Here is a 12,148-nt window from a genome sequence, read left to right as displayed (position 1 = left end):
TTCGTGTAGGGGAAAACACTGTGTAAGTATGTCAGCTGTACTTGGGGTGAAACTGCGTGTCAAAACTTACCTTTGCCAAAAGGGAGAAATCCTGCTCCCCAGTCTTTCCTTCCTTGATAGCTGGCCGCGCGCTCCATCCCCTGCCTTGTTCCATTTTTGGTTCTCTTTAAATAAAGCAGTAGGCAGGTTCAGCTTGCTAATTTGGCACTACAAAATGAGTTAATGTTCTGCTAGGTTAGTGAGTTGAATCAACCCAGCAGAGGGTCTGACAAGCATCAAAGCTGACAAAAGAAGGAAGGGTGTGGGACTTGGGCAGTGAGGATCAGAGGAGAGAAGGAGCAGGATCTCTCTTTTCTTGTGGCTGTGTGCTGCCAAGATCAATTCTGCTGGAATATGTAACTCCACTCTTAGGGTACTTTAGTCTGGCTATAAATAGGTTTAGATATACTAAGGAAATTGTATGTAGTTTGCCTTGCAAAACAGCTATATAGGAAAAGTTTCTGTGTTCAGGGGCAGGTGTTGCCATTCTTTGGGAATGGGATCCCCCCCTAACTCCACAGATCATAATTGAAGTTCTGTGTCACCATTTTGAAGGCTGTCAGCCATTACAGCATTGTGTATGCTCCATGCATTTGATACCTCCTTACTTGTATTGGCTATGTACAACCAAATAAGTTTTAGTGAAACAAGTTAGAAAGTTAACTGAAGTAATCTAGAATTCCTTCATCGAAGCTTTCTGCATGAATAACTTCGGGCTCTTCTCCTTTTGAGTCATTGCATCCCATATTTGGCATTGGGAGGCTGAGAGATAGTTCACAGCTGCTGCTTGCTTAGTGGGTATCTCTGGAGCTGAGATGGGTGGCTTCTCTCTGGAGTGCTTAGTTGGAAGATAACAAGTTGCTGAATTTCCACTGAGAGGCAGTAGAACCTCCACCCTCTCCTTTCTTTACCCTCTGAGTAGATAAGTAGATAGGACCAGAACCTAATGTCCTGTGGTTTAGTACCAATGAGTACACTTGCCTTACATACTGTAACTGAGCAGCTCAAGCAATGGATAGGTTCCTTGTGGGTTCATAAATGAAAGACGGTTGTCTTCCTCAAAGCTGAGTTTCCCAAATTTATTAGATTTGTTTATACATGTTCTGTCTTGTCTGCGAAAGGCTTTGTTGGCATTTAATCTCTCCGTTTTTCTTGGTTTCAGTACATGAATTGATGCTGAGGTCCAAAAAGACTAACATACATTACATATATTGTTGTTGTTACTGTAATCTACTTCTCACCTTTCTTGCTCTCATAGTAAAATCAACATTTAAAAGATACCTTGTTTATGTTGCAGAGTTGTTGGCCGCCCACGATAACAGGAGGCATCTCGCCTTGCATAATTATTGAAACGCCTCACAAAGAATCAGTAACCACTGACTTCTCAAGATTCAAAAAATACAGGTTCAGAAACCTCTTCATAAATCCATCACCTTTGCCAGAACTCAAGTAAGTTTACCGGATGCAGTAGTTGTTGGTGTTTTATCAAATATGCTGAACTACTGTAGTAAAATCTGTTGTTGTATTGTGTTTGTATAATAGTGGGCAGTACTCAACCCATACCTGTACTTGTCTCCTCATCCCACAAACAATTCGATGTCCAAAAAAAAGACAAATTCTGGGTTTTTTTTTTCCCCCCGATCTTATAAACGTACCGGACAGATGATTTTTGCCTTTTGGAGCTGTCCTTTTATAACTTAACATTGGAGACTCTAAGTGGTTAAGAGGCACATAATGATTAAATTGAAATTCTTCCAGTGCTATTGGAACTGAGTGACCAAAAAATACTAAGCAAAGTTTTCTTTAAGAACTTAAAAATGTACAAACATGCAAATAAACTTGTGGCAATATTGCTGCGCAAGTAGCTTGCTAATGCAATGCAGCGTGCTTGGTGCAGTCACAGTTCTAGAAAGTTTCCCTTCTCCAGAGGTACAGATTAGCTGACTAAATCAGATTTTTCAATTTCTGAATTTCTTAGCCGTTCAGTACCGCAGTTGCTGTTTGTATCAACCTGGTGTTTAATGAAAGAGTTGTTAAATTTACTGCAATGCGTTAGGGAAAACTTCTGGTGAGGTGAATGAGAAGAGAAGCAGAACATGCAGCATTACTTTAAGAGAACCTTTCTAGATACACCATGGTTTTATTTGTTCCGGCCAAAACTTGATCAGAACTGGGAGATGCTGCATGGTGATGTTTTGCCTCAGTGCAAAGCAATAGGTCTCTTACAGTCTCTTTCACTGAGTTTCAAACTCAGCTGCTTCTCTCTCAGTATTATTCCCAAGCCTCCTGAACTGTGCTTTAAAGAACAGTATGCTCTTCTCTATACCTAGCAAATCACATTTTTGTATGTGTTGGAAAGCTTAGTGCAAAGTAGTTTTTTAAAAATAATAATAATAAAAAAAAGAATGTTGAATGAGGGAATCTCATGCACTTCTTTAGCAAATTGTTGGAAACTGCTGGATCCCAAAGATATGTTCAGGTACAGAATTCCATGCAAGGAGTTTAATCCTTGATGTTCACCTCTTGTCCATCTCTCTCCTGCCTTCTTCGTGCTTTCCTAACTGCTGCAGGAAGATCATAATAGGAGATTTCTCAATGCCTGCCCACTTAAATGGGGAGACTTGTGCATTAAACAAGCAAGTATCTGTCCAGCTTTTAACTTATGATGGCGGCAGAGTGGAACTGATCTGGGTTAGAATTTGTAGGCAATACCAGTGATCAGGTCTGTTTAATATCTCTCTGCTTCTGCTTGAGGAAAGGTAAATATATAACTCCAAAAATTTCAGTAGGAAACCAGCATTGCATTGATTAACATGCTGTCCCTCTTAGTAACTGTAGGGTGAGAAGTACATCTAAGAAAAAAAACCACATCAATTCATAATAACAATAATTACAAATTAAAAACAAGCCATATTAATGATGTAGGCATCTTCTTCTTCCCAAGTAGACTTGAGTCCTAATAAATTATAAGTTATAAAGAAGAACTCAGTTTTTCTCACAATAGCCTGTATCTTAAGGTAGGCTAGAAAATGAAGGGATGGATGAGTGGCCTTTACACACCATCTGTAAAAGTTTTTCTCAAATTAAACTGGACAACTTCATGTATGTTTTGTGTTTCTTAGGGAGTGGGGTGTTTTTTTCTTTTTTATGGGGAGGGTTTGGTTTTTATCTTGCTCTTTGGACAGCCACCTAACTAAGCAAAATAGGAAACTCTGGTTGTATGTGCAATTTTGGGATGCACAGGTTCAGCTTTATTGGCTGTTCTATAAAACTGGACTTGCTGATGATCTTAGCAAGCTGCTGTTGTGGTGATGTAAAATGTTCAAAGTATATCTGCAGTTTTCTAATTACCATAAGGATCTTTTAGTGTGTGAAATTTTTCTTTTTGTTCCTGAATATCTGTAAACAATAAATAATGTTTTTATACTCCTTTTGTGAAGGTGTATATATACTTAACAACGCTTTGTGTAACTTTATTCCTTAGCTGGGGAAATTCCAAAGATGTCTGGCTCAACATCCTGAAGAAGGAGAACAGATATGCTCATTGCAAACATTTCACGTCACTACATTCTAGTTTGCAACCTCACATGAGATCAATACTGTTAGACTGGCTCTTAGAGGTGTGTTCTTTTAGTTACTTTGCCATATGTTATGCCTGTGAAGTAGGCAGATAAAAGCGTAGCTTTTACATAAAAGATCTAATAGCAAAATGTACTGTATGGTAAATGCTAAAACTAGTTTGCAACAAAAGGGTTACTGCTTTTGATCCTTTTGGTGAGCTACATTCAGTCTTCCCTGGCAGGAGACGCTGAACCTTCCGCACAGGGCAACAAGCAATAGTACTAAATTTTTGCTCTTGCCACACTTATTTCCTGGGAAGGGGAGAAATCTAGTTTTGAGACACTTATGCTGAAATTGCTAGGTTCTTGTTGGAAAACAATTATAAATAAATCATCCATATTCCAGTCTAATTACTGTACTTCAGAGTATTCCAGTTGTCAAACAAAATGGAAGTTCTCAATCATGGCAAAGTAGTGTTAGCGTTGTAAATAGAGAGCTATGTTCTGGAGGCTTTTCCAAGAACTCTGTATTGAGCATATTCAATCACCACTGCCAAAAGCAAACTTTGACTCATGCGATCCTTGCCCATCAGCAGAAGGGATCTTCCAGGTTTACCAATTCCATATCGGGTACTCCAAGGAAGCAGATGTTAGTGGCACTCTTGATGGAACAGTGCTAATAGCAGGGAATTTTGAGGGAAAGGAGAGGAACGTGTGGTTTTTCTTAAAAAATACAGTTTGAATATAAAAACTACTCCAGTTGTGCACTTCCCTACTTCCTCTAAGGTGTAATTTACATACCACCATTAAATTGTGTTTTGTTGCTTTTTTTTTTTTAAATCTTGAACTCTTAGGAAATCCTCCAATTTCCAAATAAAAATGTCGACACGGGCCTTGTTGTTGTTGTCGAGCTCAGTGGTTCTGTATACCACAGTGGATTAAAATCCCGGCAACTTTGAGAGTCCTCCAGTAGCTCCTAACATTGTCTTCTGTAACATCGTAACTGTGATACTATTTAACATGACCATGCATTATTGCTTATGTTTGGGCAATACACTTTTATACAAATTGTGCCATTTAGTCATGGGTGGGCCTGGTCAGTACCTTTTTTGTTCTGAATTTTGTTTGGAGCAGTAGTTAATATATCAGAGTAGCACATCAATTGGCAAATATTAGATCAGGTCTAAAAGAATGAGCTGTGGTGTTAGTGCCAACCAGTTGCGCTTTTGATGGTCAGGAAGGGTTTTAATTTGCAAATGGGCTTTCAACCTTATCTTAGGAGATAGCTAGTAGTAGTAAGATTTTATTCTGACTTTGTATCCAAGCGAAATAATGAAGCAGGACAGGAAGCTTGGACTTGGGATCTATTTCTTGGATATTCTTTCCTGTTGACTGTACGTAGATTATAAGTAATTTATAGATATCTAACTAGTTTCTAGTTGTGGAAGGGGTACAGAGTTGCAGATAAGCTGTAGTTGTGGTAGACCCACCCAAATTTAGTTAGAGATTAGAGGAAAAAGGCCCCTGCGTAAGATCTCCAGGCCCACGCAGTCTCCTTTCCTTTTTTGTTGAACTGGCATTTGAACCACTTTGATACAATGCAAGTATTAAAAGTTCTCTGTGCCAGGGAAACCTGCAGCTGTATGGAGCAGATGGCCGTTCTTGTAGTTTTGTTCCTGCTTAGTGAGGCTGTCGGTGGTGCCTGAGGGGCTGTAGGCAGTGCTCCTGGCTTGCCAACAGAGCCCCCTCAGGCAGGAGCTTCCAGGCTTATTAGCTGTAGAGCCAAAGACTTCAAGTTTTTTTAGTGGTTCTGCTCTGGGACAGACCTACTAGGAATACAGGGAGGATCTGCTCAGTGACTTCAACTTGAGGTTTGAGCCCAGAGTATTCTTAATCAAGCAAATTAGTGGGTTTTCACCATTCCACCCCCCCAATGAAGCTTTCTTCTTTCAGTGGAAAATTCTTTGTACTCATTTTTAGGAAAACTGGATCCTATTTAGATTGGAAAAGGTATGGTTTGGAAGTACGTTAGTGCATCATAGACAATCCACGTTTAGGTGGGAGCATGGGTAATACTTTTCCCAGTCCCATACTAACCACTACATCCTAACACACCTAGATATGTGATCATTTATGTGTGCAAAAGATAAAATTGTGCATACTGTGTTTTTCTGTTAAAGCTTGAATATGTCAGTGTGTACAGAGAGTTTTATAATAGAAGACTGAATTGTTTTATTTTTCCTGTTGTAGGTATGCGAGGTGTATGCACTCCACAGGGAAACTTTCTACTTAGCTCAAGACTTTTTTGATAGATTCATGTTGACACAAAAGAACATTAACAAGAGCATGCTTCAGCTCATAGGAATTACCTCATTATTCATTGCCTCCAAACTTGAGGTAAGAGGCTCTGTTACAGGGAGGAGGATATTAAGTTTGGAATAACGAAAAAGACAGTAATAACATATTTATTTCTTCTGTCTGAATCTTTTGAACTTGATGGTGTACATACAACACTGGAGGTCAGAAAGGGAAATTTTTTTCTCTTCCTTCAGTTGTGCATATGTCAATCTCTTGGAGTGTAGTCTTTGTCCTCCCTTTCCTCAGCAGCAGGGAAGGAGACCACATAAACTTAAAAGGTATGCAAATGTGCTAGGAGTAGTTTTGTTTTGTTTTGTCTTTTTCCAAATATACAGCAGTTGGCAAACAATCTCAGAAATGGGTGTGGGACTTGAACAAAACCAAGCCCAAGTCTCAAACTGCCTGTGCATCAGGCTGATATCCCTATAAACCCATTTAGCGAAGTAAAGTGCAGTGATGGTGACACATTACGTTGTGCATTACATCTACGAGCCAAGAGCGTATTTTTGTATAGTGCCTGGTAGGCTAGACTGAGAGGAAAATTTGGGATGTTAAGTTTTTATACTTGGAAACCCCCCGATCTAGAAGTTATTCCTAAAGCCAAGATAGCGTGCTACAAGCAGTTGTCTATCCTAAGGAAGTGCGTGGAGCATCAGGCTGTGGAGCCAGCTGGTAGAGAAGCAGTTCTGCTGGCAGGTTCTCTTTTACTAACACACCTAGCTATAGGTGGCATGACTGGGTTGGCAAATCTCTTTGTTACCCATCTCTGCACCATGGATTTTGCCAGCTACAGTGGCTGTGGGATTTTCTCTCTCATCTTTTTCTAGCTTTTTTTTTTTTTTTTAAAAATCGATGTGACTACATCAGCACTGACATTGCACGTAACCCCTATCAGCAAGCCATTTCTAACACAGCAGTGTGCTGTGAGAATGGGATGGTGTGTGGTTTTTACATCAAATGGAATGGCTGAGTAGAAAGCGGTATAAGTGAAAGGCTGTTCTGATTGCTTGGTCAGCATTTATTTCCCCAAAAGCTGGAAGAGTTGCAATAAATCTATTGTGTTTCACAACAGATAACATATAACCTACTTGGTTTTAGTATCTCCTCATCCTGTAAGTTTCAAGTCACTTAATGTAATGAGAAAAACACTATTCTAGCGTAAGAAATCTTAATATTTCAATATGGACTGAAAAGTATTTGCCAGTACCTTCTCAAGCTTTCTTAGAATTGTAAGGCACTCTAATCTTCACTTTTTCACTCCTTCCCTTTAAAGGAAATCTACGCTCCTAAAATACAGGAATTTGCTTACGTCACTGATGGTGCTTGCAGTGAAGATGATATTGTAAGAATGGAACTTATTATGTTAAAGGTAATAACTTTGCTGTGTTTGTAAGTGCTGGTTGAAAGACTGTCCAGCTGAGCCTTATATTTTAATGTCATTTATTTGCTTAGAAAAGGAACATGTTTAGTGTGTCCCTCTTTCTGCAGAACAATGAAAGCTTCATTGTATGTGTACTGGACCTCTAAATCCCCTTGGCTGGGATGAAATCCCTGTCTGTTAGGAAAGGACAGGTTTCTCGCACTTGTATGAAAGAAAAGGCTCTTAACAGGTACAGCCAGCCACGGGGCAGACTGGAAGGCTGTCACTGTCATGTGCTGCACTTGCCAGCGTCCTTTGCTGTCCGGGAAGAGGGGCCTCTGGCAGAGCCAGGCAGAGAACTGACACCGACACTACCCAGTGCTCTTCATGTTGGAAAGGATCCATCTTTACCGTCACAGAACTCCTTATACATTTATTCTTCCTTAATAGATACGAGCTGCAGGTTCAGGCAGCTAGCCTGAAGGCTCAGGGAAATACTCTAATTTCCTAGCTTCTGAATGGGGAAGATACGTAAGATCCAACTGCACAGGTATAGGGATACATGTTTGTGCTGATTGTAATACAGCCTATTCAAAAAGTAGTGAGAATGCAATCTAAAATGAGTATCTGTACTTGAAATTGTACATAATCTTTAGTATCTTTTGAGGATCTGTGCAATAAGCTGAGCAAACTCAGAAGGGGAGGTATGGGAAAAGGGATCAAGGCACAGAACTACCCTTGTGTGGTTTAAGTTGCTTACCTGTTTGTTTAATATTTGCAGGCTTTAAAATGGGAACTCTGTCCAGTGACTATCGTCTCTTGGCTGAACCTCTATCTTCAAGTGGATGCTCTGAAGGATGTTCCGAAAGTGCTGCTACCTCAGTATTCTCAGGAAAAATTCATTCAGATAGCACAGGTAGGTAGTAAACTGTGTTGGAAGATGCTTTTTGGAGTGATTACAAGCACAACTGAACATTACACCCCAAAAGCCATTAAAGAATGCTTTTCCTTGTTCCATCTCACCTGTTATTTTGTTAAGGAATGTGCAAGTTTGACTGCCAGAGAATGTCACACTCAGTTTTGAGGACAAGCACCCATGTGTTTCTTGTCTTCCCACTCTCACATATTTTAAGACTTTTCTGAAAATAAATAATGTTCCTTTTCTAACTGGAAAAATAAAAATCCATTTTGTTTTTGTAATTGCTATGCATACAGTGGCAACAGCTGAGAGGAGGGTGGGTAATTTAAGACACTATGGACAGTTAACTGTTTTTACCTGTATTATCTGTAACAGTGTTTCTGTGTATTTGCCTAGAAGGCAGTCTGAGGAGTGTTTTGACTATTTTGAAACTGCTGTGGTTCAATTTCTATGGGCATGTGTTGTGTCCAGCCTCAGAAGGGCTTCCTGAAGGGTAGACTGGTCTAAGTCACTGAGCTGCTAGGTAATAATTTAATTTAAGAAAATACCTTCCTAGAGCTCTGCTAAGAGTTTCAAGGTGTACTTAAATCTGTGCAACCGAAGTGCCTTGCATGTTACTGTAAAGTAAAAGTGCAAATTGGTTTCCATCATAACTCTGTGAGGCCCACTTTAACTGCACTTGGTGCCAAAAATAAATTAGATGCATGCAATTGATGCTAAAAAGGTCAGCGATATTATAGAGCATAGACGTAGAAGGACTGCTGCATGCATAGCAGTTTCTGAGACAGGATTATACTTGTTAAAATTTGTAACTCTTATTTCCTCCGCTCTTTATTTCCTCAGCTCTTAGACCTGTGTATTCTGGATGTGAATTCTTTGGACTTCCAGTATAGAACACTAGCTGCTGCAGCGCTCTGCCACTATACCTCAATTGAAGTAGTTAAGAAAGCTTCAGGTAAGAAGCCTTCGTAAAGGTTGGTCTTGTTAGGCCGGGAATTCTGAAAGCTGTTATATGCCTGAGGCTGCTAAGAGTGTATTGGTTCACCAGGCTGCCAAAGAGCAGAAGCTACATGGACGCTAATAGTTTGTTCTTCTGTTCTGTGGGGTTTTTTGCCCCTAATTTCACTTCCTTCCTACCACTATTTCAGATAGTGACTCAAAAAGGAGGAAGTGCTTTCAGTGCATAGTCTTAGCTAAGGAATTGAAGCAGATTTATTCTTAGAATTATAGAATCATAGAATCATTAAGGTTGGAAAAGACCTCTAAGATCATCGAGTCCAACCATCAACCCAACACCACCATGCGCACTAAACCATGTCCCTAAGCGCCTCATCTACACGTCTTTTAAATACTTCCAGGGATGGTGACTCTTCCCTGGGCAGCCTGTTCCAAGGCTTGACCACTCTTTCAGTAAAGACATTTTTCCTAATGTCCAGTCTAAACCTCCCTTGGTGCCACCTGAGGCCATTTCCTCTTGTCCTATCGCTTGTTACTTGGGAGAAGAGATCAACACCCACCTCGCTACAACCTCCTTTCAGGTAGTTGTAGAGCACGATGAGGTCTCCCCTCAGCCTCCTCTTCTCCAGGCTAAACAGCCCCAGTTCCTTCAGCCATGCCTCATAAGGCTTGTGCTCCAGGCCCTTCACCAGCTTCGTTGCCCTTCTCTGGACATGCTCCAGCACCTCAATGTCCTTCCTGTAGTGAGGGGCCCAAAACTGAACACAGTATTTGAGGTGCGGCCTCACCACGGCTGAGTACAGGGGCAATCCTTCTTGCTTTTGGGCTAATACTACTGGTCTATGACTTCCAGTTGTTTTGGGGATCATTAGCTATACATTATTTGGCTACTTTTTCTCCTAAAAAGTAGTCAGCCACCAGTCATCCTCAGCTGTCAGTGGCATTCATTAATCTGTGTGCTAATTCCTACAAGCTGTCCCTTTTAAAGTGAAAAAAAACTAAAAAAAAAAAAAAAAAAAATAAACTAAGCTCAGCACTTGTGTGTTGCTCGAGGTGCCATAAAGGACTGTGCCAATAGTGTATGTTTTTATAGTGTGAACCAAAATCTTGCACTCAAGCTGAAAAAGTCACTTGAGCCTCCCCTGGTAAGCAACAGGAATCCTCACGGCCACAGAGCTGCTTTGCTCAGGAGGCCCAGGCTCACCGTCCCCTGCCACAATGCTTTTAAGTAACAAGCACGAGGAAATGTGAGGAGTTTCTGGGAGGATGTTTCTGAATTTTTATCTGCAGAATTAGTTATTGTTGGTTTTAAATTTATGACCATACTGGAACACTGTGCAACTCCCCCATGATTTCTAAATATATTGCTGTGTTCTACCCTCTAGGCTTAGATTGGGACAGCATTTCAGAGTGTGTAGAATGGATGGTTCCCTTTGTGAGTGTGGCAAAAAAAGTCCCTGTGAAGCTGAAGAACTTTAAGAAGGTTGCAGCAGAAGATCGACATAACATCCAAACACACACAAATTATTTGGACATGCTGGTAGGTGGTTTGTGGACTTGCATTCGGGCAGCTGAGAGTGCATCACACACCCCTGCTCACACCTGGCCTGGCTCACCTCAACCCCTGTGGTCAGTGGTGCCTAACCTTTTGTTTCTTGCTCTTGCTTGATGATGCTATGAACAAAAGGTGCTTTACCATAACACTCCCAGGCTGTAAGCAAAGAATTGGATTGAAGTACTGGCGAAGTGTTTAAAAGATAATAATCTTTACTTTGTTGTGTAACATTGCCCTGGTTTCTTATTCAGTATCCTAACCCTGGAGTACTTGAACTGTACTAGCAGTGTGAAGAATACTAGCGAAACAAAAACACAGAATTTGTCACAGGTATTAACCGTCATCTTCCTCCCCCAATACACAGGAAGAAGCTAACAGCGGAGTGGCATCTACTGCCCCAGGTCAGTTATCACCTGTGTCAACAGGAGGAATAATAACCCCTCCCAAAAGTACAGAGAAGAAATGAAATACGGACAACATCATGAGCAGTTTCAGAAACAGGACTTGGTGCTTCAAAACAAGACCACGCTAGAGGCGACTCATGCTCTTTACTGCTATTCGAGACTTGGGCAGTAAAAGACACATCAAATAGAGCAGCAGATGGAAATTGAGACCACTGTCCTCCCACAGACTTGGTAAAAGATGTAGACCAAGCATCCCTCCATGCTATCACAGGAGCCCGGACTACTTTGGTCCATTCTCAGACATGACTTAGTTCAACTCTGACCATTCCTAACTTATGAATTTCAAGAACTTTTTAAAAATGGCTGAGTGGCAAAGTTTGTCCACTCAACTTACATGTCATACTTGCTTTAACTTGGCTAGCCATACAGGAGAACTTAATGACAGCTTGTACATATTACCTTTTCTTGGTTTTTTTTCTTTTTTTTTGTAAGGTCAGAGATTAATGCCTGTCAGTTAGTCACCCATGAGCTCAGGTGCAGTATTATGAAACCACTCTGCCCTTGCATTAGTGTAGCCAGCCACGTATCAGATTCTAGCTCCACGTGAGGCTGATGAATTTAAGGTGGCCCTTTAGGGCTGCCATAAACTTCAGTTCTAGTGTAGCACTGACCTCAGGTAAGAGTACAAGCAAAGAACATGCTGCTGAAGTAACCTTAACTGGAAGAAGTACAGTCCTGGAAGGAAGGAGTTCTATTTCATAAGATCCAGCTGCCAACTCTCAACAAGAACGAATATAATGAGAACTGGAGAGGGTATGGAAAGAAGTGAGCCGCTGGTACTCTACAACCACTCATGACGTGGGAACAGTATTTTAAACTAACTGTGGAGCTCTATTTTATCAGTGTTTATAAGCAGCATTAACTACTGTGTTTTCCTTGGAATATTCACTACCTCTGCCTATGAGGTGCTTCACTTCTGTGACAAAGGGACAGTAC

At 40.8% G+C, this 12,148-nt stretch overlaps 1 protein-coding gene across 2 annotated transcripts in view; it reads left to right on the top strand.

Moving 5' to 3' along the window:
• The window catches only part of CCNE2 (cyclin E2), a 12,790-nt gene extending 1,093 nt beyond the window's left edge, over positions 1-11,697 (top strand). Inside the window, exons 4-11 of one of the 2 annotated variants that reach the window (XM_009583040.1) lie at positions 1,337-1,488; positions 3,524-3,659; positions 5,850-5,996; positions 7,231-7,326; positions 8,099-8,233; positions 9,080-9,191; positions 10,579-10,733; positions 11,113-11,697. In XM_009583040.1, coding sequence (XP_009581335.1) covers positions 1,337-1,488; positions 3,524-3,659; positions 5,850-5,996; positions 7,231-7,326; positions 8,099-8,233; positions 9,080-9,191; positions 10,579-10,733; positions 11,113-11,214 — 1,035 coding nt within the window. In that variant the 3' untranslated portion in view covers positions 11,215-11,697. The remainder of the gene's footprint in view (positions 1-1,336; positions 1,489-3,523; positions 3,660-5,849; positions 5,997-7,230; positions 7,327-8,098; positions 8,234-9,079; positions 9,192-10,578; positions 10,734-11,112) is intronic. The other variant, XM_009583039.1, reaches the window with a different exon arrangement.
• Positions 11,698-12,148: the final 451 nt, after the last annotated feature.

This window comes from Fulmarus glacialis, unplaced genomic scaffold (assembly GCF_000690835.1).
Source record: "Fulmarus glacialis isolate BGI_N327 unplaced genomic scaffold, ASM69083v1 scaffold40738, whole genome shotgun sequence".
Taxonomy (NCBI): domain Eukaryota; kingdom Metazoa; phylum Chordata; class Aves; order Procellariiformes; family Procellariidae; genus Fulmarus; species Fulmarus glacialis.
This window is presented reverse-complemented; position numbering and strand designations above follow the sequence as displayed.